Source organism: Callorhinus ursinus, unplaced genomic scaffold (genome assembly GCF_003265705.2).
Source record: "Callorhinus ursinus isolate GAN/ISIS: 27379988/994484 unplaced genomic scaffold, GSC_fseal_2.0 scaffold6, whole genome shotgun sequence".
Lineage (NCBI taxonomy): Eukaryota > Metazoa > Chordata > Mammalia > Carnivora > Otariidae > Callorhinus > Callorhinus ursinus.
This window is the reverse complement of record NW_027397068.1, coordinates 40,079,164-40,104,775: the sequence shown is the minus strand read 5'-3', so window position 1 is coordinate 40,104,775 and position 25,612 is coordinate 40,079,164. Positions and strand designations below refer to the sequence as shown.

Sequence of the window (25,612 nt, the reverse complement as noted above, 5' to 3'; positions counted from 1 at the left end):
AAAGAGCAAGGAGGATTGCAGAGGGGAGGTTTTCACAGACCAGACCTGGAAGTTCTGTACATCACTTCCGATTTATCTATCAGAGGTTTATCCGAGGTGCGATTATTGCTATTTATCAGAACTCAGTTACACAGCTACCCTGTTTACGAAGTAGTAGTAATCTAACTGCATGATAGAGAAAATGGTTTGGATAATTATACTGTCTTGATGAACTGTGTGTAATTGGACACAAACTTCTTTAATGCTTAGAATCTTAAGGTTATAGGAAACAATTTCAAATTTAGTTGCAGAGAAGTGTGACAGTATCTTCGATGTATAACTTTCACATGTAACAAATGTAGGATAAAGTTCTTGGGAGAAGTGGAATGGATGATGGTGGGTATCAAATCAATATGGTATTTAGATTCCTTTAGATACATTTTAAAAAGCATATAACTACGTTTAAACAGTAACAATTTTATTTTTATGTGGTAGTATTTATTAACAATACCCTAAATTCCTTCCAGCTAAAGATGAAAAATTTTAATTTCAACTTAAAAAAGTACTAGAAGGTATTAAGTTTTTCAAGATTTTCAGAAGACTTCTAAAGTTCCAAAATGTCCCCCAGGAGAAGAAACTTAATCATATTCCACACTGAAGAAGAGAAGGGAATAAGAAAAGTCTCTAAAGTTCTCTCTCTCAGGCTCTAAATTCTTGTTCTCACTTTAACAACCTCTAGGAAAGTGACCTCTATAGCTTATGTAGAAACTAACTTCTGGGGACTTGAATTAGTTCACCAAGATGCCACTGTCAGAGCCAAATGTTTTAAGATCTGCGAAGGAAGGGTTTCCTCTCTCTCTGCTAGGCTTTACTTTGAATATTTACATCATAGTAAGAGAAACTCCAGGATATAGAGAGAGAGAATATTGCCAAGAGGAAGGCCAAATTTGTAATTACTCATTAAATGGCCCTATAAAATATTCAGATATAAACTGCTCTGCTTCCAGCCTTCTGCCTGAAGGTAGCATTCAACTTGATAAAAGAGGTGCCTGCCTTGCATTAAGCCTCTATAAGCCTACTGAACAACTATTCCAAAGGGAGAAAGTGTTACTGTTTCATCTTCTCTAGGGGCAAAAATTACAGGTCTTTGGGTGGCATCCAGTGATAATGTTCTTATCTCATTTGGGACAATGAGAGGCATACTTCTCTTAATTCTTTATTAGAAATATAGAAAGCAAGCCAGTATAATTTTTAACACAGAAGAACTTAAAACACATTAAGTTTAGAGACCTTATGTTCCTTCCTTCTTGTAATACACAGTCTATCTCGAGATGAGGCACAAAGATCTTGGTGTGACTCAATAATGGACAACAGACAGTTTACAATTAAAGTCTATCTACTTCCTATAAAAAGGAAAAATTTTTACATGTGGGTGTCACCTCTAAAGAAGACACATAACAGACACTAGTACGCAACATTCATTATATTTATTTTACTAAATAGTATGGTTCAAAAAAAAAAACACAAACAAATCAGAAAACTTTTACTTAAAACTAGTCCAATGAGATGGATGGGGTTGACGCCATCCCATCCCCCTTCTTTTTATGTGTATGGAGCTGGAGCCCTATCTGACAGCAAGCACTCAGGTATACTTTGCCTTTCCTTTGAACATGAATGAACTTCTCTGAACAAGAGACAAATGAAGTTTTACAAGATACAGGCACTTTATGTTCCCAGTTTTAAAAATAAGCCAAGTGAAAAATATTTGATAAAAGTAACTGGAACAGACAAAGGTTTAAGAGTTCTACCATTAGTTCTAGTGACTTACACTCAATGCAAACAGACAGCATCAAACAAGTAAAACAAACAAAAGTTTAACTGGGGTTAATGGGCATATATGTAAAAAAGAAATCCAAGTTACTACAAGTGGAGAAAAATGGCCATTTGAATCCAACTTAAAGATAATGCCAACAATGTGCATTAAATTTTGTGTACCTACGTAGCTGAGTAACATCTGAAAGCTTTGCAAGAGTGTGTAAGTGAGAAAAGCAAAAGGTGCTTTTGATTCCACAGTATCTGATTAAACAAAACAAAGCAATTTACAAAAAAAAGTACCAAATGATACTTTAAAATAAATAGTTCATCATTTTGATGAATATATACATGTAGAGTCCACTTCCTGGGGATTTAGCTATCTAAAAGGGGCATATCACTATCCAGAGGTGCAGGAGCAAGTTCACATAAATAAAACAGTGTGGCTTCACTAGCTTCGGCTTCAGTCAATGGCTCCAGGCGAACAAGCTTACTCTGGGTTGGCTCTGGATCTAGGCTGCTATCCAGAAGCTCATCAACTTCTATGGGTTTATCTACAGAGGACATAACTTCTGATGATGCTGTACTCCCCTGTTCAACAGTAGAAGCAGGGTTCCCATCGAGGAATGCAAGAAGTGGAAAGGCAGTGTACTGGATAAGCTGCTTATCTATAATAAAGATTAGAAAAATGCTCTTTTATCACCAGCTTATACAGAGTTCAAGCTGAAGGTGGAAAAAATGGAAACAGCTGTGCATATATGCAATCACTACCCTTATACACCCAAACAAGAAATATACTTTGTGTCAGCAAATTTTAAAATGTACTAGTCAGAAGAGTTAAGTCTTTTATTCAATAATTAAGAGAGTTCTTTCAGTTCTCCTAAAGTTAAATTAAAAAAAAAAAAAGACTTAAAGAACTAGTACCTCACCAATTTAATTTTTTCTATAAGCTGAAACCTTGATACATTATGCATAGAACTGAGAACAGTACATTCTGTGGTCAATTGTTAAATATGGCAAAGACTTTCCTTGGCTCACATTAGTTTCTATGTAGTACTCTTAATTTTAAAAATCTGTAAAAACTAATACTACATTTATACCTACCTGTTTTGGGTTTAGATTTTCTTCCCTCTTCTGAAACTGGCTGAACTACATTGTTCTTGGTAGTTTCTAATCCTTTATTCTCAGACTAAAAGAAAAAAAATAATATAAAAAATACTTGTTTCACATTTTATATATCCCTAAAACAGCAAAAATAAAAAAAACTGGTACAGTATGTGAATATTGGTATATTATCTGAAATAAAGGGGAAAGGGGAGCACCAGGAAAGATGAATTAGAGAGAGAAAGAGATTTGAATAGGTGAGACCGGTTAAGAAAACTACTGCTATCATCAGTGGCTGAAACAAAGAACCTAAACTAGGAATGACAGTTAAATACGAAAAGAAGGGGCATTTCAAAAAGAACAGACAGAATTTGTCACAGGTAAAAGATGGGAATGAATCAGAGATGGCTGGTTTCAAACTAAGAGATAATTCTTTAATCAATTAAACTCAAACAGTTTTGATTAAAAGTATGTATTACTCATCTCTCTTAACTCACAAACAGAATACTTAGCATAAGTGAACATATTTAGAGTAGCTCAGGATGACATGGTGATATCCCTAAAAGTATTATTTCTGTATTTGGAAGCCTCAAAGTTGAGGTGAAGTTTCTTCATTTCCTTTTTGAGACTCCTGCAAGTTCTTTTCTGTCATTTAAATTGCTTCTTTCAACCAGTCTTCTCTCCTCACATCTGATTATAAAGGGGATTAAACCTTTAGTGCTGTTTAGTTCTTCAGTGCTCTTTTCAACGATGTTCAAACTGAGGTGCTGAGGTTCAAAATTTTCCCTAAATAGCTGTAAGTCCCAGACACCTGCATGCTCGTTAAGTATATACGGTGTAAAAAACATACTAATTCATATGATTCCCCTGATAGTCATCATAAAATGAAGCAGTGCAAGTTTCCAGATTCAGCAATAATGGCCCCAAGGTATAATAAACTAAACCTTTCCAAAAATGTACATAAAAACATTTCTGATTTAGCAATCGCAATAAACATTAATGCAATAATACCATCATTATTTTTTACTTTTTAAAATAGGTAGTTTTCAAGGGTGCCACTGTTGTTCTAAAACATATGAGAACGAGGATGACAAAGGGGATTCATCTCCTGTACAAATTCTTATTCATTAGTAGTGACCACTTAGATGGCTCTACTGAAGAGTACAAGTATCCTGATTTGTTAGAAAAAAAGTGTTGTAATCTAGGTTAATACAATACTTGTCATGAGCAAGGGAATAACAGCTGATGTGCCAATTATTTGAAAACAATCTAGATTTCAGAACTATAATGAAAAGTCATTTTCTTTCTATAGCACTACAGAACAATATGCAATTTGCTGTTTAACTATTCCTGAGAACTGTAATTAAGCAATTGGTTTTGGAATAAAGAGGATAATCCAAGAATAAAGAATGATTCAATGTGTAGCAATAAACAAACAGTGTAGCACATTCACTAAATGAATGCATGATATGGGTTCATTCACCTTAAGACCTAACATTTAATAATACTGTATTTACTGAAACCCTGTGTGTTGAGGTGATCCATAGAAACTTACAATATAAATCCAGGCAAACTGTGGTCCACATGCCGAATTCAGCATGCTGCCTGTTTTTGTAAATAAAGTTTTACTGAAGCACAGCCACACTCGTTCTTTTACGTACTGTCTACGGCTGCCGTTGCACTACAATTATAGTATTAAGTAGCTGTGACAGAGAACATATGGCCTGCAAAACTCAAAAGTGTTTACCAACTGGTCTTTTTATAAAAGGTATGCTAACCCCTGATAAAAATTATCCAAATATTCGGGGCGCCTGGGTAGCTCAGTCATTAAGCGTCTGCCTTCGGCTCAGGTCATGATCCCAGGGTCCTGGGATCGAGCCCCGCATCGGGCTCCCTGCTCTGCAGGAGACCTGCTTCTCCCTCTCCCAATCCCCCTGCTTGTGTTCCCTCTCTCACTGTGACTCTCTCTGTCAAATAAATAAATAAAATCTTAAAAAAAAAAAATTTCAGGTGCTATTTACTTAAAAAAAAAATCCAAATATTCAATGTATAATCAACTTTTTAATTCAAAAACTCACAAATTCTTTCAACTCTAAGTTACCCAGGCTATAACTTTGAATATGTAGAAAATCTGGTCAGGCTATCCTCACATGTGACATTAGAAAAATTCTACCCCCTCACTCTAATCACATACATCTAAGTGTTCATTTTTAGACGACAAAGAACAAAAACCAAAATAAAATTTTAAGTTCACTAATCTAGAATTTGTACAAATTTCAGAGGACTTGATTTACAACTTTGTATTCAATAAAAAAATGGGATTGAAGTCTGGTATAAATGCAAGATAAACAGAGTATACACCTATTATAAAAACACCTATTGTATAAGCTATATACAAAGTAACAGAATGATTCTAATCACTTGCTCTTAACAATGTCAAACTGTCCTTATTACTCATTAAAAACCAGTTCTAATTTCCTGTCAACATTTGCTAATCCCAACTGGAATTAGGAAAATAACAAAACCATTATTTTAAAAAAAAAAAAATGTCCAAAATCATACTTCATCGTTTCAACTTGCCTTACCTACAATTAGTACAAATTAGTTCAAATCCCTGAGCTTCTACTGTATGCTAATAAAATGAAGGAACTTATTTAAGAATATGGGTACCAGTGAATTTTCAATAAAAAATGCTGAGCTGTTTATAGAAGGAATAAGAATGTAAACTGAAGCACATAAAACATGAAGAAATAATATTTTAATAATTTATTTCAGTGATACACCTGAACATGCCAAGTTTAAGTCAGCTGATCTCCCAGCACTTTGAGGGCTCATTTTGTACTGATAGTTAATCAAACACGTGCCTGCAGAACTGGGCAATAACTCACCCCATAATCAAAAGCTATTTTTTCATCTAGAGTTTTACTACCTTGATCACACATATAAGGTAAGAATACAAAATGCTTTTTGTAACTGGGAGTGATACTGCTCTCTACTTACTAGGATTTTTTTTCAGATTCTTACAGCTATGGGTCCTGAGCAACATGAATTAAAACTTACTTTTGTATTATTGATGTAATCTGTGGGATTCATCTGCACAGAACTAGTGAAAAGCTGAAAGACCAAACAAGAAAGATGATAAGTTTAAAAAATATTAAAAAAGAATTAACTGTGTGTTCAAAATTTTTATACAGCCATGTTGGGTGAAGAGATGTAGCTCCTGCACTAGGAAGTTTTCATACAGTCAAACAGTTTGAAAGAGAAAAGCAGGAAAGCAGAAAGAAAAACATACAAAAGCGGGGCAAGCTAGCCCATGCATCAGCTGTTGTAAGAATTTCTCTATAAAACAGTGGGGCAAATCACTTAAGACAAAGAGTGGTTTACCCAACTTCTCCTCTCCTTCATTTCCTTATTATTTTCTCTCTAAATGCCTTTGGCTTTAAGTGGCACCCAGGACCGAGTTCCTTGCCCTGACAGTAAGTCTTCAGTGCTGATTGTGCGAGAAATTTACAGAATCTGCTCTATGACGGTGGCTCCTAAATTACACCTCAAACAGAGCCCTCTGACCAAATGGCATACCTCCTTGCTGGTTTTCACCTCATCTAGCAACAGAAGATGTAAATGCTAAGACTACTGCTTACTGCATGCCTCAGTCAAGCCAGTTTACAGACATAACTTTTAAGTCATAAGCTTCATTCATTCCACAAGGATTTATTAAGCAGCTAAGAAATAACTGACATCATGAAGAATACAAGATGAAGACACTATTCCTGCTCTCTAGGAGCTTACAATCTAAAAGAAAAGAACAACATCAAATAGCAACATATCAGATACAATCCATTATTATAATACTAATGGATGGTGGGGATCAAAAGTACTAAGAAGAAAAAGGAGAAAATCGTGTGTGTGCGTGGGTGCATGCACACACGCACACACACACACAAAGATGAAACAAAACGTCTTGATGAAGCTATCCAACACATATCAGTCACTGAAGAATGGTTAGGACTTGGAGAGGAGAATGGAGGGAAGAATAAATTATAACATTAGCAATAATAGAGAAGGAATGGTTGGGGGGAGGGGGAGGTAAGTTCTAGCAGTAGACAAGATGATCAGTCCAAGTAACATAAAAGTTCTGAGTTGAATAGTAAGTTATATGTGTAAAGTTCAAGAAGTAAAGCCAAGGCCGGTCAGAGCATAAGGCCACATTCTGTCAGCAGTAAGAGCCTTGGAAAAGGCCTGAGCAAGGAAATACAGTGATGAAAGCATTTTAGGAGAATGAACACACCAAATGGATAACAGGATAGAACGAAACGCAGATAGATAACTCCTCCACAGTCTCTAGACATTGATTCCTCTCCTTAAAGTTCCATTTTCAAAAAAAAAAAGTTCCACTTTCATGATAGCCCTAAAAATATCTCCAGCTCTTTTCTTTTAATTTCCTCCCTTTCATACTACCTACTAATCCATGAAAAGGAAGAGACTCAGATCCTTTAGAGTAGATAGTTTACATGACCGCCAATCTAATCTCTGCCAAGTTCAGCTTGTCACTGCCTCTGAGACCTGACCAGATTTTGTCCCTACTGAAAGTGGCATCTGTAGAGTATAAGCTACTCACTCCTTCTTTGCCCCATCCAACGTCACCCACTAAATCAGGGATAATGGGGCACCTGGGTGGCTCAGTCATTAAGCGTCTGCCTTTGGCTCAGGTCATGATCTGGGACTGAGCCCTGCTCCCTGCTCAGCGGGAAGCCTGCTTCTCCCTCTCCCACTCCCCCTGCTTGTGTTCCCTCTTCTCACTGTGTCTCTGTCAAATAAATAAATCTTTAAAAAATAATAATAAATCAGGGATACCTTCATGTATTCCCAGTAGATGCATAATGTGAAGCAGAAAAAAGTAGACCATACATGAGGAGCTGACACAGTTGGTTGAATCCTAAAGCCAGGCCTCTTCTGCTGACTCTACACAGTCACTCAGAACTGAACTCTGCAGAGAACCCATGAACTCAGCATACCTATTCATGTCCTTACCATCTTTGCCACCTCAGAAAACAAGGCAACCTATGGGTGATTTTTACAATCAGCATAATTCAAGGATGAAATAATGAAGGTCTTAGATGAGGGAGGCAACAGAAAGTAGGGATGATCTGTGAGTGCTATTTTTTGAAAATACACAGGACGTGATGAACAATGAGATAAAGATAAGGAAACCAAATGACTCAGTGATTATCCTCCTGGAAGTCTGATACCACTACAGAAAATAAGACAGCTGAGAAGTGTAGCTCATTTAGAGAACAAAGAAAAGTTTGGGGTTAAACACAAATAATCTAAGGCAAGATCTTAACTGATGATCCCAAAGGCATGGAATTAGAATTCAAGCAAAGTTTACTTTAAAAAACTATTAAGAGCTGGAAATATAAATTTGAGAACAATCCTATAAGCCAAAATCCCTTCACAGAGGAAGGATAGAAAAAGAAGAGACATAGAACAAATAAAAAGATAAAAGAATGGGTACCTTGGGGAATACTCACAGATAGAAAACAGGAAAAAGAAAAGCTCTCAGAGTAAACAGAGAATAGTTAGGAAGACAGGAAAAAAAGAAGTTCAGTGCCTCTAAAATCAACAGAAGTTCCACTGTCAAAAATAACCAGTATTAAAAATAATAGCACTAATTATTTATAATCCCCACAAGAGCCCTTCATGTTAGGTATTAGCCACATTTAACAAATAGGGAAACTAGGCAAGAGAGGTGAACTTTCCCAAGGTTAAATAGCTAGTAAGTGACATGAGCCAAATGAAACCCAAATCTGTCTGATTCAAAACAAACCTACTAGCCCAACGGCCTGATTTTTAAAAAAACTGTAGCCTACTCACTATGGATAAACTAAGGCAGCACAGGCTTACAATAAATAAGCAAGACAATGCAGGGTTTCAAAAGAAATATAGAGTTAAAAAGTAACAAATAAAGCCACTCATTTCTAAAGTTTTATAGTAAAAGAATTAGAGAAGCAAAATGGTAAATGATCAGAGCAACACATCAAAATGTTTAAGATGGAGATCTGTATTCACTGAAGCGAGATGGGAAAGATCAAGGACAGAGACAGAAAAACAGAGAGGCAGAGGGCAGGTGTACAAATAAGCTTAAAAGAGAAACTAAGCACTTCCTCTAAGAAAAAAGATGAGATTCCACAGCTTATGAGAGAACCAGGGCATGGTGATTATCCTCTGTGAAGAGGGAAGAGTGGGCTAGCTAGACCAGGTCTTGAGGACAGACAAGTATAAATGTTCCAAGGTTAAATTAAAATAATCTAATTAAAGACGGCAAGGATTTGTAGAGGGTCAGAATTACGGAATTTTATTTCTTTCTTATGACCTAAGGGACAGCTATTCTAAAGGTCCCTGGATTCAGGGACTGACAGAATCAAGAAGGGCTGACGAATTACTATTAACAAATTAAAGTAGGTCATTAACATGGATGTTGAATTCACTTAGGATGATAACACAGGCCAGTATTGAAAGGAAATCTTCAAAGAAAGTGAAATACATGCTGTATATACTGATGATTTGGAAAGGATAATCAAATCATGGATATTGACAAAGACTGAGAGGCAGATGGGTAAGGTGGTAAATTAATAAGACTGAAGAGTAGGAAAGGACTAATTCCTTTTAGCCTCACCAAGAAGCTCTTAAAAGGACAAGACTACAGAATATTTTGATGTGAGAGAGCTGCATTTTAAGGCAGAAAATGCAAAAAAAAAAAAAAAAAAAAGGAGCAACAAAACTTCTCAGGATAAAGAAACATATTTACAACAGAAAATGGAAATCATTGAGAGAACAATATTCATCTGGATGGGACCATTCATCTGGATGGGACTAAGCCACATAAGGGAGAGAGGAGTGGTAGGAGCAAGAGGGAAGAGAGCAAGAAAGATAGCGCCAGAAATGGGAGATAAGGATTCACAGTGCAGACAACACTGGAGTCATGTTCATGTAGGTGGTGGTGGGGACTGGAACAGAATAACCGTAGGACTCAGGACATAAAAAATTTAAAAATATAGCAAATATAATAAAATATAATTCATTTGAGTGGAAAACATTAATTCCCAAAGTATTAAAAAGTGTCTCCATGCTGTTTCCTGCCCAAGTAACTCTATTACTAAATTTCCACCAATTTCCATTCAGTGACAATTTATTCTAGAGCAAAACAAATACGGCAACAAGTCCAGAGAAGACCTGGATTTAGTAGTACTGTTGAACAGAACTGTTCGTATCTGTTGAACAGATATGTTGTTATAGGAGGATTAACTGAACTGCTATTCAGAAATGGGTAGTGATCACTGTCCTGAACCCATCTGCTCATTGTTTGATAAACAAAATCATTCATTTAAAAAAAGAAAATGCAAAAACAGTGAGAATACAAAAAAATGATGTACTGATTTATAAACAATATACGTAAATACACAAACTGCCAGTAGAGCAAAGATTATTCAAAGTACCTACATCAACCAGGAGATCTGGGTCTATGCTAAACTGTCTTCCTGACAGCATGGCTTGGAAGTCCTCTAAGCTGCAATCAATACTGTCAAGATAATCCAACAGCTCAACCCTGAGGAAAAAAAGATTTAAAAAAATGTATCAAATATTAGGTTTCCTTGTTTTTACATTTAAAATCACATTACAAAATTTTTAACCTTAAGAGACCCTATTCAGTATTTGAGATTCCTGAAAATGTGGTTAACTGAGAACTCACAGCCTTTATACAAAACTTTAGTATTTACAGAAAATAGATTCTGCAACACAGTGTGATTTATCTTTTTTCCTCTACACTATAAATTATAAAATGTTTAACTTCTTATTACTGATTAATGCTACTAATTTCTGGTTTCCTTATGCTATAAAGTAAATCCCTTAATGGAGATTATGTTATTCCACAGTCCTGATAAAAACACAAAATACACATACACACACGCTTTATGGACATTTAAAACAAGTATCTTATTAAAGAAATCTAAGGAATTGCCAAGAAAATTTCAAGACTGCTCCTGGGATGATTAAATCCTTCTCAAAAAACATTTGCAGAGCTCAGCCCTGACCAAAAGAAAGAAAGACAGATTACATGGGTTCATAATCTGAAAGGAAGATCATTCAAAGAGAATAGAACATGTGAAGTAAACAAAGAAAGCAAATAAACTCAGATAACATCTACATGAGCACTCACTTTCCCAGAAGATTGATGTTATCATTTAAAATGGAATCCATCATGGTCACAGGATCTTCTGTGGTCAGACTAGATGAGCCATTTAGCTGGACAGCACTAGACATAAGAGGACTGGTGCCATCACTGCCTGAACTTAGGGATTCTCTGGCTGGTTCATTCTGATCTCCACTCTGAATGACAGGTGCATACTCATCTTCATTGTCATCTTCAACAATGACAATATCAGGGTATTGGCTACAGCTATATCAGCAATATGAGAAAGAACCAATTACATTTTCAAATGCATTCAATAAATTCATTCTGTCCATTCATTCTCCATGGAAGCTTTCTCCCCAAAACACATATTAAAAGGCTTAAATTTCTTAGGTGAGTAGCTTAACCACAAATATTGATTCATCCTGTGATACGAGACCACAAAGGATGAATTAAAGATGTTTAACTCCAAAATTAAAAAAATCAGAATTCTCATTACTTTTTGTTGGAAGTCTTTTTGCTGAGGGGAGAACATCTGGTTAAATAATTTGGCTTTTTCAGTTTAATAATCCAAATATGAGTTACAGAGTAGTTTATCATAAAGTGGTTTTGAATTTAGCTCTTTAATAACAAAAGTAACCAAGATTTTCACAAATTTTACTTCAAATTTCCTTACTTGGAGGGATCAGATATAACATCCTCATTAGTTTCTGGAATAATTGGGATATTTTCTTCGTCTGCGTTATCATCAGTTACATCATAAATGATGATGTCATCTGAAATCCGCTCCCTTGCCTTTAAACCTTCAGTCCTACTGTGTGGAACCTAAAAAAAATCAGGGAAAAATATCAAAAATTGAAATTATATTGACTACCAAACAATATACCATTTAAAAAGTGCTAATTGGAGACCCATTGTTTACTAAATGTTAAGGAAACAATTTATCTATGTTCTCTGCCCTAACAGGACTCACACTAATTGGTATTCATATCAATTCACAAAGGTATGAGGTGTGTTACTTTATTCTATTTAACTATTTCTTTTACTGTAAGGAATCTTGAAGATGGCATGCCTCAGAATGATTCCATGAAAGATCCTCACATTTTAAAGTATTTTTTGTATCCAAAAGGTTAAAAAAAAAGTCTTAAAACTTCACCAGGAATTTCAAGCATAACCAGATGGCCACTGTGCTGAAGAGGATAATTTTATCTCAAGCTACTCTATTGACATGTGGTTTATTCTTTCTTATTAAATGCTTTCGTTAATAGGAAAAAAAAACCATTACAAGTATTCCACAGTTAAAAGTCAGCCTGAATTTTTAGCAATAATTTTTTTTATTCTGCTACAGATATATTCAGATCATAGGTACCTAAATAAAAAAGCATTCAATTCGCTAAAGCAAATTAAGCTATTATAATGCAAAAATCCATAAATCTCAACAGTAGATAAATCTGAGGTAAAAGATGTAAAGTACTTAAAAATATATAAATCCAGTTAAATTAAGAAATCCTCATCCATTTACATTGAGTCTTCAATCCTAAAAACACAATAGTTAGGTATGCTTACTTAAAAATACTGGGAAGAAAAACCTGATATTAACTCCGATTTGCCGAAGAAAAAAAATTTTGGTACTTTAATAACATATCTGAAGCAGTATTTAGAATTCTAAGATTTGAATGTAGCAATGACAATCATCTATTAAAAGAAGTGTAGACTCTGGGCGCCTGGGTGGTTCAGATGGTTAAGCGTCTGCCTTCGGCTCAGGTCATGATCCCAGGGTCCTGGGATCAAGCCCCGCATCGGGCTCCCTGCTCCGCGGAAGCCTGCTTCTCCCTCTCCCACTCCCCCTGCTTGTGCTCCCTCTCTCGCTATGTCTTTCTGTCAAATAAATAAAATCTATAAAAAAAAAAAAAAAAAAAAAAAAAGAAGTGTAGACTCTGGACTGAACTGATTTGCCAACTGTGTAAGTTTGACAAATGATCCAGAGAGTCCATGACAAAAATAAAGGTAAACAAAAATGTTTTGCAACTGCTAAAGAGTCTAGTCTACGCAATTTATAATAAAAGTTGGAAACAATTTAAAATAACCAATGGATAAATGAGTAATTACATTATAATATTCAATTGATATCAGGTAGTAGTTCAGATCTAAATCTGTTTAAATCTCAAAAGCAAAACCAAATGAAAAAGTCACAATGCAAAATGGTATCATTTATATGAAGTTTAGTTACATACAAAATAATACCAAATATTGTACATGAATTCACACATACAAAATGACCATGGGGATGATAAATACTAATTCAAGATAATGATTATCTAGGAGACACTGAAGAGGAGGCAAAAAACAAACTTGGGAACAGGCAACTAAAACATAATTATATTTATAATACTTTATTTCTTTTTTTTTTTTTTAAAGATTTTATTTATTTATTCATGAGAGACAGAGAGAGAGAGGGAGAGAGAGAGAGAGAGAGAGAGAAGCAGAGGGAGAAGCAGGCTCCCAAGGAGCAGGGAGCCCGATGCGGGACTCGATCCCAGGACCCTGGGATCATGACCTGAGCCGAAGGCAGACGCTCAACCATCTGAGCCACCCAGGCACCCTATAATACTTTATTTCTTAAAATATCTAAAGCAAGTAATAAAAAAAAGTCATGATTAGATAAAACTGGAGCATGAGCACTTAGATTATTCACTGAACTCTGAATGCAAATTCTGAATTCATGAAATACTGCATACTGTAATAAAAATTGGTGTGAGATAATATAAAATAGAATTTAAACAAAAAATTACTTTATGATGGTGATTATCAGCTGGTTCTTTGACTATATGCTGAAACAGATTCTTCTTTTGGGCTCCATTAGTGTTTAGAAGTAGAGGCCTGAAAATCAGAATATATTCATGAAATTCAGTGAAGCAAACATATAAGAAATTTCAACTGCTCCTAATATTTTACCCTCCCATGAACATACACACTTTAATAATAAAAGATTTCAGTTAGTGATACACAATGAATTCTTAAAAATGGTCACATCTTAGGAACAGAAACTAGGAGATGGCTGTGTCTAGGGCTTTGATTTCACCATTCTTTTATACTATTTTTGTTAAAATAAATACAATAAACTACTCTCTCTGGATATACTTCATTGCTGACTGAACTGTATCACTCTTTATGAACTGTACTTACATAATAAAAAGTAAGTAGATGATGTAAGAACTAGCTTGTGGAAGTTGACTTAAGGCCATAGCATAAGGTGTAACCATAACCAAGCTTTGCTAAAACTTTAGTCTTACAAGATAAATTTTTTCTCCTTCCAACTATTCCTTTGTCCACTATCCTTCTTAAGCTTTAGTTGTGACAATGGCAGTTACTAACACTTTCCGGTATCACAAGCCACAGTCAATATATAGGTTTTTAAATTCCTTATTAGTGGATTAAACATGAGAGATTAAAGTTTTTGATTTTTTTTAATATATGACCTTCTTTTAAGGAGTTTCCCTCACTCAAGCCTTCTAATGTTACATTAAACTGCTAATGTGAATAAAAATGGATTCCTTATTAACTATGTATATGTCTGTAAAGTGACCAGTTAGGCTATCCTTGTCTCTGAAAAACATTAGCAGGATGACAACAGGAAGAAATAACACTACTCTTGAAATGCTGAGAGTATAATTTAACAAGGAAGGACTATTCATCTGGGACAACAGACATACACTAAGCAAATGTAGGCCATGCATAGTTAAGCACTAAAATGTTTAGTTGTCCATGAATAGGTCAAACGAAGTGTTTTACAACAAAAACTTACCTTTTACGTTTTAAACTCACAAGTTGGTTATTCTGAACCAGTGTAACAATAAACTGGACAATCTAAAAGGAAAATATAAACAAAAAATTTTCCATCATAGACTCCTCTAATTCTTTAGTCCATATTACAAGTCTTATAAAATTAATTCAAATACATATTTTCTATTCTAAGCCACATAATTTCTCACATGTTAACAAATGTGAAATCTTGGGTGCATCTTACAATTGTTATATAAAGAAATAATCAGTTTCCAGGCAGAAGAATAACCTGTGATAAAATAAAAGTTGCAGCTACCTACGATACCAAAATGCCTAAGACATTCATCTACCCATCCATCCATCCACCCACCCATCCATATATCTACCCAATACTCAGCTCAGTTACTTGTTTTGATGCAAAGAACCAAGCATGCCCGGATACAGATCCCAAGTTTGTACCAAAAAGAAAAAAAAAAAGTGACAGGCAACATTTTTCTTAACCCAGGTTAACACAATTTGAGGCAAAAGAGACTGCCAGCTCTTTCAGAAGAGAGCATAAAATTTTCAAGGTAGGAAAAGCTTCTTGGCTTATTCTAGAAAAATTATTGCTTAATTAAAAATACTGTCATGGCATGCCTGGGTGGCTCAGTTGGTTAAGCATCTGCCTTCAGCTCAAGTCATGATCCCAAGGTCCTGGGATCATGGGCTCCTTGCTCAGTGGAGAGTCTACTTCTCCCTCTGCCTCTACCCCTCCCCACAGCTCACTCTCTCCCTCTCTCTCTGACAAATAAATAAAAGCTTTAAGAAAGAATATTGTCATGAAATATTTAATTATACAGCAACAGAAATAAACCCCAAAATACAGCAACTAGAGGTTATCCAAAAATAAATTCACAATTTTAAAGTTAGAATACATATACTTTTTTCAAATAAACAATGAATAGATTTTGTTTTGGATGGTGTTGCTCTTAAACATCCAAGATACCCATAGGGCCAATCAAGAGAAGTTGGTTTAATCTTCAGAGCTTGATTAAATTTAAAAGTACTAAACCGATCAAGACATGCAAACAATCTTTCATATGACAGTGTTTCTTAAAGTGTGGGCCATGGACCAGCAGTATTAGCCCAGGAACCTATTAGACACACAAATTCTCAACCCCACTCTGGAACTGCTGAATCTGAAATTCTGAGGACAGGGTCCAGCAATGTATGTTTAGCAAGTCCTCCAGGTGATATTGATGTGAATGTGACAATCACTGGCTTAGGGTATGCCTTGAAATTTATTGTCATCTTCCTGAAGAAGCTGAAAAGGTGAGGATCATACGGTGAACTATGAAAAGCAGTATATCACTGAGAGGCTATAAATAAAGGCCAAAAGGGACTGGAGGACTATTTAGGCTCTTTGCAGAAAAGTTAAACAGCATTAGAGTCATGAAAAGGAAATTAACCACTAAATTGTTTATTCAAAAGAAAATGTTGACTGACGGCTGATGAAAAGACAAATTTAAGCTTAAAGGTACCTATGAAATAATTTGGCTTCAGTTACTTTTGTTAATTTATAAATGTTATAGAAAAATTCTAAAAACATTAGTGGTCGAATTTATAAGAACATGAAGCACTGGCTAAATTTCTCCTGAAATTTGTTCTACATATTAGTTCTCTTATAACAATTCTGCATCACGCTGTACAAAGCTTCCTTCCTGAAGGAAAAGATAAGGCATCTAACATTTACGGCGTCTAACTTCTGGACCTGACAAGTTCTATTAACAGGTACTATTATCCTATTCTGTAACAAGTACCTATACCAGGTAACTCACACACACTATTCCAACTAATCCAAGGCCAAGGAGTAAAATGACAGATGTATGAAGCCATTCCAGGAATAGAGAAAAGATTATCAGCTATCACTATGCATTATGAAAACTCCCTAGAGCTCCACCAAACCACATATATTCAAACTCAAATTTGAACAGACAGAATGTTAGCTTTCATGAAAAACTGAAATGTTATGTATTTTACCAACTTTCTTTGCTTTTAGGAAAAAAATTATATAGTATTATAAGCCAATATCTAACTATAAAACATTGTTTTCTGGAAAAGTTGAGAAGATTTTTTAAAAATAAAGTACAGGTTTAATAAAGTACACCTATCGTTTTAAATCAGGTATTCTTAACAGGGTTGCATGCTGGAATCAGCTCTGGAAGTTGTGAAAATATATGCACTTGGACTAAACACTTAGAACTGAATTCTACATTCAACCCTCACTTGCATACTGATTTGAAAAGGAAAAAAAAAACAAACACTAGTATACCTATTTTGACTACAAGCCAAAGACTGCAACCATTCATCTCTGTTCTAAGCCTGCTCCACTAGACCCAGATCCTGTCATAACCCTATTTTTAGCTAAAGGCATCTCAACACAAACCAAGTGAAGCACTCCCACCCTTCCTCCCCCACAAAAACCTGTTGCTTAAACTTAAGAGTCTAGTTTACTCATGAGCAAAAAATAGCTGCCTTAATTACTTTTATGTTTCAAGTCTTATTAACATATGAAAGCTGATATGAAAAGACTAAAGCACAAGGACACAAGGCAACTGAGAGATTTTCAGTTCTCCTAGTAATTTTCAGCTCAGATACTAAAATCTACAATTTATTTTACAACACACTACTTTAACTGCTTTTCCATAGAGACTAATAATGGCATACACTGATAATTTTTTTGAACTCATAATTTGGTCAACTGATTTGAAAATTTTAGTCATTTGTCTTCTAAGACCATATTTATGCCTTTTCAAGTAAAAAAAAAAAAAATAGTAAAAACAATAACAACAAACCCACACAGTAAGGCTGTCATTCACAGTAAAAAATGTAAAGAAACTGGTAGTTTTCTTTCTATTATGTTCCTAAAAATAAAGTATCTTTAAAGTTGTTCTATCAGGCTAAAGCTTACTAAAAGCTAATGAGACTCAAGCTGAGAGACTATGGAATAACAATACTTAGCTAATGAGAAATGTTTCTTATTAAAAAGAAAATACAACAGTTGACCTAATTTGTTTGATTTCATAGTTTCACTACTATATGTGAACCTAATACATAAGAAGCTAAGATCACTCATTATTCAACAGAGGCTTTTTTGGGTCACAAATTAAACAAAGGCAGATTATGGTCATGGGGGAAAAAAGCTTACCTTTCGAATAACTTGTTGCTGTTGTGCGTGTTTTGCTCTTAATTCTGACACCTCCTTCCATAGAGACTCATTTTCACTATGTTATCATTTTTTAAAAAACAAAACAGAATTTTGTCAGAAAGCCAGACCTCAAAATCTTTAGTTAAGAATACCAGGGAACTTTGCTATATATTTTCATGAAATTGGAAAAACTCTGGTTCAATTACATAAAATGGCAACTATCTTGACACAACTCCAGAATCATCCCTTCATAACTACAGTACTTTCTACTCATGGCAATATAAACACAAAAATGTAAGACTCATGCCTATATCCATATAGTAGCAGGCAATTTACTTCTCTGGCAATGTGGTTTATTACTTCTTGTTTAAAAAATAAACTAACCTTTCAACTATGGCTACCAAGTGAATTTAGGACTTGCGCTTAGAAAAGAATTCTTAAAGGAAGTGACATTTACCCAGCACTACCTGTGCTCCAGGGATTATGCTAAGCATTTTATGTGTATTTCTTATTTAAACTTCTATAAAATCAGTCAAGAAAGGAATTATTTATTTTATAGAGGAGGACAATGAGACCCAAGAATTGCGAGGACTTGCCTAAGATCACACGGATTATTTGTAGTAAGTGTTGAAGTCAATCAGGTCCTAAAACTATCTTAAAATCTGTTTCAAACATACGAAAACACTAAAAAAAGTTTTTTTAAAGCATGTCTAAATATATGACAAACCAATAACTGGCCTAGTAGTAACAGTTTCTTTTCCTTCATTAACTTTTATTGAAATTGCACTGTTCTGTTATTAAATGTTAGCTGCAACGATAACACTGAGAAGGCATGAAATAATTCACCTATTAAATACTTTAATTTTTGCTCTTGTTAATTTCCATAATATCCATCTTCCTCAAGCCAAACTCTTACAAAAGGGACTTCTATATCTTACATAAAGAAGATCTTGAAAATAAAATTTTAATACTTACTGAATAACTAGGGTATTTTCTCTGACTCAGATATTTAAAGATAATACTATCATCTGCCTACTAAACATAAGTAGAATGGTTACCTCTAAAACTTACAGGATGAATCTGGGATCCCATTCCTTAAGGGCTAAACCTGAGATTCAAGGAACTGGGTCAAAGGGCACCTCAGGAGACACAAGATACATACAATAAACTGGCATAAGTGATTACATAAAATATGCAAAATGGGACAGCTTAAAATTAAGCTTTATTCAAAAAGGGAATCAAAGTTCAAGGTTACTCTTTTAATGAAGACACTTAAGACAGCTAAACTAATGTCCCACATTTGAAATGGGAGACAGAATCCATAAAATAACTACTCTCAAGACCTCAGTCCCTATTAGGATAAGAGAAAATTCCAACCACTTACTAAGGAAAGTACACATCTACTCTATATACAAGTTGTTATTGTGGCAAGTAATGGTGCCAAGAACTGCAATAAAGCAAAAGCATGTTTCTATAATAAAAGTTTTGAATAATGCTTTACCACATCTAGGTAAGATAAATACCAAGTAAGGCAAGTCTCTTGCATCCTTTTTCCCTATTTTTTATGTCTTATTTTTTCCTAAGAGATAGACCACATAGAAAAGTTTTATGAAACCACCATAAAGAATATATGAGTAACGTGTAGTGTTTTTCAACGGCTTGTATGCCTTCATGTGTGTGAACATCATATGAAAGCTAACCTAAGCAGAATCGTATTTCCTACATCGATTTAAAGATCTATTGTTTCATCAGTGGGACTTGTGCATCAAATTGTTTTAAATGCCCAGATTTATAAATTCTTTTGAATACTGTCAAGAAAATATAATACTGAGGTAAAGTCAAGGGCTACAAATCAAAACTAAAGGGAACCAATACTTAGAGAAAAATGACCTTTTACCTTGGCTTCAACGATGTGATCTAAGTACTTAAAACACTAACCTTCAACCTCCAACACACACACACCAACCCCTATATTAAAATTATATTTGGAAATAATACTTTACCTTTTTAATTCAGAAAGCCTGGACTCAATAGTTTCCTGTTTTATTTGAACCTTCTGAGCACTACTTATAATTTTTGTTAAATCTTCCTGACGAATCTTATTTTCTTCTGGTTTTGAAGATGAAACCTTTTGAAAGCAAATTTAGGAAATCAAATACTAAACACCATGTTTTTAATTCAAAGTTTCCCTACTGTGTTTTGTAGCCCATTCAGGAACTCAGATTTAGTTCCAAAACGCCCAGGACAGGATTCTATAAAAAGAATAAACTCCAGGGGCGCCTGGGTGGCTCAGTCGTTAAGCATCTGCCTTCAGCTCAGGTCATGATCCCAGGGTCCTGGGATCGAGCCCCGCATCGGGTTCCCTGATCGGTGGGAAGCCTGCTTCTCCCTCTCCCACTCCCCCCACTTGTGTTCCTGCTCTTGCTATCTCTCTCTGTCAAAGAAATAAATAAAATCTTAAAAAAAAAAAAAAAAAGAATAAACTCCAAGACAGAGAATAAGAAATAATCAATCTTTTTTTTTTTTTAAATGTGCAGAAGTTTCCACAAGCAGGGACTTTTTTTCATTCCCTTTCACCAAACTCACTGTAATTTCCCCAAGCCTCTTTATTATCACATTCCACGTTTAATTAAATTTATGCAGTAACAGCTGCACACTGGGCCATTTTCTTTCATGGTCCATTACTCTTTTATCCCCCTTTTTTGTGGATTTAGTAAAAATATTTTATTTCAGCAAAAGATACCATTAACTAAAAAATGTATTATTAAATGCTTACTATAATGCAAGGGACTTACTTATTCTCAGTATTGGATATTCAACAGTGAACTAGAGAAAAAGCCCTCCAAGGGAGTCAACATTTAATAGGAGCTAACATTTTTTAAGCTAAATTGGAAGGAGTGACCCATCCCAATATGGATGATTCCTCACCCTCAGTCAGAGTGTAAACATTTTCCTTCCCTCTAGGAGAGAAAAAATATAAAACAGAAGGAAATAATTAAAGCTTTATTAGTCTAAGTCATTCCAACAGGGAATACCTGTGTATTTCTATACATTCTTAATTTCAACAGGTGAAATACTGTGTTGGCCAAGTATGCTATATGGTAATGCCTTAAATAAATCACATTAACAATAGCTCACCTTCCTTTTAATGTTCTCCAACAAGTCATCCTGGCCTTGTTTGAAGTAAGGATGCTGAAATTCAACAGGACCATCTCGTTCCTGCTTTACAATTCCAGAGTCAATATGCACAACCTTACGGAAACCATCTGAAAAAGATTAAAAATTTAGATGACTAAAACAGACAAAAAGCAAATAATTTCCCTTTCCTTTATCAACGTAATGGGAAAAAATGGGTTTAATCAGTGGCTGATGACAGTACTCCAAATAAAATACTGCCCGTACTCACACATATTCAGTTGCCTCACAAAGCTTGCCATATTATTGTGCTTGAAATATTTGGGAAGAATTTCTTTTGCAAATCTTTGTTCATCCAAAACCAGAAAACTCTGGCCATTCTGAAAAAGAGAGAAAAAGTCAATTAACTGAAGTCCTCTTAGGTGATACAATATGAACCCCAAAACTGGGCAGTCCTTCCATGATACTTTTAGATCCACATTTTATTCCTATTAACAGCAACAAGAAACAAACTATAATTAACTGCCAAACTGTAATTAAGCTTTTTGATGTCAACCTCAGAAGTTCAGAAGTATGTCTAAAACCAAAAGCTGCATCACGCACTATGGTGAAATATTAGAATTTCCATTAAATCAGAAACAAGAAAAGAAATACTGTAAGTAAGCAACATAATTATTTAACACTGTTTTAAAACCAATGCAATTAGACAAAAATAGACAAAATTTAAGAGAAAGTCATATCTTATCATTATTTGCAACAGACATATCTTTGCATAATCAAGTGAAAAACTGTAAAAAAACTTTCAGTAAAATATCAGGTTAATAATTAATATTTAAAGTCACTAGTGTTTTTCCATACAAAAAAATAATTTGAAACTTACTATAATACAGTATCAAAACAGCACGGTACCGGCATAAACACAGAGACAGACCAATGGAACAGAATAAAGAACCGCCAAATACACCCTTACATAGAAGGTCCAAAGATTTTTGACAAGAGTACCAAGACCATTCAAAGGGGAAAGGAGAGTTTTCAACAAACAATGCCAGGAAAACTGGATACTCACGTGCAAAAGAACAAAATTTATCTTACACCATATATAAAAATTAACTCAAAATGGATCAAAGACCTAAACGTAAATGCTAAAACTATAAAAATAGTAGAAGAAAACATAAGGGGGAAAAGCTTCATGACACTGGATTTGGCAATGATTTCTTCGTTAACATCAAAGGCACAGGCAACAAAAGCAAAAACAGACCACTGATGCTACCTCAAACTTAAAAACTTGTGCAAAGGACACTATCAATAGAGTGAAAAGGCAACCCACAGAATCAGAGAAAATATGTGCAAACTGTTTAACTGATAAGGGATTAATATCCATAATAAAGAACTTCTACAACTCAACAACAAAAAAGAAACAACCCAATAAGAAATGGGCAAAGGACTTGAACATTTTTCCAAAGAACATATACAAATGGCTAATAAATGCATGAAAAAATGCCTTACATATCACTAACCATTAGGGAAATGAAAACCAAAACCACCATCACCACTTCATACCCCTTAGGATGGGAATTATTTTTAAAAAAACACCAAATAAATTGAAAATAAGTGCTGGAGGAATTGGAGAAATTAAAACATTGCTGGTGGAAATGTGAAAAATAGTGCAGCTGCTATGGAAAACAGTATGGTGGTTCCTCAAAAAACTAAACACGGAATTACTATATAATCCTGCAATTCTATTTCTATGTATAATCCCAGGGAACTGGGCAGGTACTCAAAAAGATATTTGTATACCTATGTTCATAGTAGCATTATTTGCAATAGTCAAAAAGTGGAAGCAACACAAACGTCCACTGACAGATGAACAGATAAAATTTGGAATATACACACAATGAGTACTCAACCTTAAAAAGAAAGGAAATTCTGTCAGGTGCTACAACATGGATGAACTTTAAAGACACTATGCTAAGTGAAATAAACTAGCCACAAAAGGACAAATACTGTACTATTCTACTTATATGAGATATCTAGATTAGTCTAATTCACAGAGACAGAAACAGAATGGTTATTAGGGGCTAGGAGGAAGGAGGACTTGGAAACTACTGTCTAATGAGTATGAGGTTTCAGTATGGAAAGGTGAAAAACATTTTGGAGAGATGGTAGCGATGGCTGCATAATAATGTAAATGAACCTAATGCCACTGAACTGTATACTTAAAACTGGGTAAAATGGTTAATTTTATGTAAGGCATATTTTACCATAACAATTTAAAACTAAAGTAAAATAAAAGATTCCAATAACAGAAAAAATGTCACTTATCTAAAGATAAATCTTAAAAATATACAGGACATTTAAGAGAATATTAAACTATAGAGGGACAAATATAGTACTGTAAAGCTGTCAATTCTAATTAACCAATATATTCGCAATAAATTCTCAATGAAAAAAATTTTTGGAGAGGAGGTGAAGAGATGCTAACACAACCAAATACTAGGGATCAAGTGTAGTATCTGTTCTTATCAGTTTAAAGTTCACTTGTAAAATAATTATGTAACAATAGGCAAGAAAATACTAAAAACAATGAAAAAAGAGGTATTAACCCTATCCTATAAAAGTGGTACAATTATAGTGTTTACAAAGTTTCATACTAAAGAAGGGATAGTAAAAAATAAATAAATAGAGAGAAAGAAGCAGCAGCAAATCTATTTGAGAATTTTTAACAGGTAATAAGTACGGGTAACATTCAAATCGGGGGAGAAAATCAGGAGAAAAAAGATTATTAGTTCATGAACTCTCTCTTTGGAAAGCAAAAAGCAAAAGCTCAATGCTAACTCACTGCTCCATCACTCTTTACAACCAAGCTTTTGGAAGTACGATGCAAACCTAGAAATCATACTGGTAAGTGGTAAGAATTTATATTTATTCATGGAAGCTGCTAGCTGCCTACCCTATTTCCAAATTCCTCTACTTACCTTTTTTATTTTTGTTATTTTAAAACTAAAATAGCATATTTTAAAGGTGTACAGCATGATTTAATATATTTACGTAAAGGACTACTACAGTCAAGCTAATTAACATACCGTCTCCATCAAGCTAAAAAGCCTCTGCAGAGCAAAAAAAACAACAAAATAAAAAGAAAACCTAACAGAGTAAGAGTATTTGCAAGCAATATATCGGATAAGGGATTAATAATCCAAATACGTAAGGAACACATACAACTCAATAGCCAGACAAAAAACAAAAAAAGACACCAATTAAAAAAGAACCCAAATAGACATTTTTCCAAAGATACAGAAATGGCCAACAGGTCTATGAAAAGGTACTCAACATCACTAATCATCAGGGAAATTCAAATCAAAACCACAATGAGGTACCCACTTCATATCTGTTAGGATGGCAATTATTAAAAAAATAAAAGATAACAAACGTTGGCGAGGACGTAGGGAAAAGGGCATTTTCATATACTGTTTGTGGTAATGTAAATCAGTATAGCCATTACGGAAAACAGCATGAAGATTCCTCAAAAAAATAAAAAATAGAACTACCACATGATCCAGCTCCCCCTTTCTTGGGTTTACACCCAAAGGAAATGAAATCAGTATCTCACAGAGTTATCTATGCTCCCATGTTCATTGCAGCATGATTCACAATAGCCAAAATATGAAAACAACCTAAGTGTCCCTCAATGGAAGAATAAAGAAACTGTGATACACACACACACAACAGAACATCATTTAGCCTTAAAAACAAAGAGATCCATTTGCAAAAACTTTCTTACTAACAGAACCACAATTTTGTTTGATGCTGCAACTACATTTCTCAGTCCCCCTGACAGAGGCAGCCGAATACACACCTGGCAATTAAGATATAAACAGAATGGACTGAGTAGGGCTTCCAGAAAAGCTTCTAAAAGGGGAAAGATCCAAAGTGTCAAACCCCTATTTCCCATATCCCTGCTTGGAACTTGAAGCTAATGAGTAAAACTTCTACCACCACTGAGGTGGAGAAACTAAGTAAGGCTGAAAAGACCAGAATGTATCGTCAGACTTAAAAAGAAAATACATCTCTATTTAAACCATTGTTTGGATTTCTTTTTTTTTTTTTTTAAGATTTTATTATTTGACAGAAAGAGAGAGAACAAGCAGGGGGAGCGGCAGGCAGAAGGAGAAGCAGACTCCCCGCTGAGCAGGGAGCCCGATGCAATACATGGCCCATCCCAGGGTCCCCACATCATGACCTGAGCCAAAGGCAGATGATTAACCAACTGAGCCACCCAGGTGCCCCTATTGTTTGGAATTCTATTATTTGTGTCTGAAACTAAACCTAACTTAGAGTTATTATAAAAATTCAATTAAGTCAATTACCATAAAAATATTTTAAATATTTATGACAACTGCATTAATTAAAAATTTTTAACA

General features: G+C 34.7%; 1 protein-coding gene across 6 annotated transcripts in view; it reads right to left on the bottom strand.

Annotated features, from left to right (window-relative positions):
* Positions 1-25,612, bottom strand: part of HSF2 (heat shock transcription factor 2) — a 45,135-nt gene that overhangs the window by 9,995 nt on the left and 9,528 nt on the right. For 3 of the 6 annotated variants that reach the window (XR_012378552.1, XR_012378553.1, XM_025865036.2), the window contains exons 2-12: positions 21,463-21,571; positions 21,195-21,322; positions 20,060-20,184; positions 18,057-18,132; positions 14,892-14,953; positions 13,879-13,966; positions 11,763-11,911; positions 11,114-11,353; positions 10,396-10,501; positions 5,956-6,009; positions 2,896-2,980 (exon numbers count right to left, since the gene is read on the bottom strand). Coding sequence is in view for 4 of the 6 variants with exons in the window: in XM_025865036.2 (XP_025720821.1) it covers positions 2,896-2,980; positions 5,956-6,009; positions 10,396-10,501; positions 11,114-11,353; positions 11,763-11,911; positions 13,879-13,966; positions 14,892-14,953; positions 18,057-18,132; positions 20,060-20,184; positions 21,195-21,322; positions 21,463-21,571 (1,222 nt within the window). In the remaining 2 variants the exon portion in view is untranslated. Of the gene's footprint in view, positions 1-3; positions 2,460-2,895; positions 2,981-5,955; positions 6,010-10,395; positions 10,502-11,113; positions 11,354-11,762; positions 11,912-13,878; positions 13,967-14,891; positions 14,954-18,056; positions 18,133-20,059; positions 20,185-21,194; positions 21,323-21,462; positions 21,572-25,612 lie in introns of those variants that run through there. The other 3 variants (XM_025865020.2, XM_025865028.2, XM_073893854.1) reach the window with 3 other exon arrangements.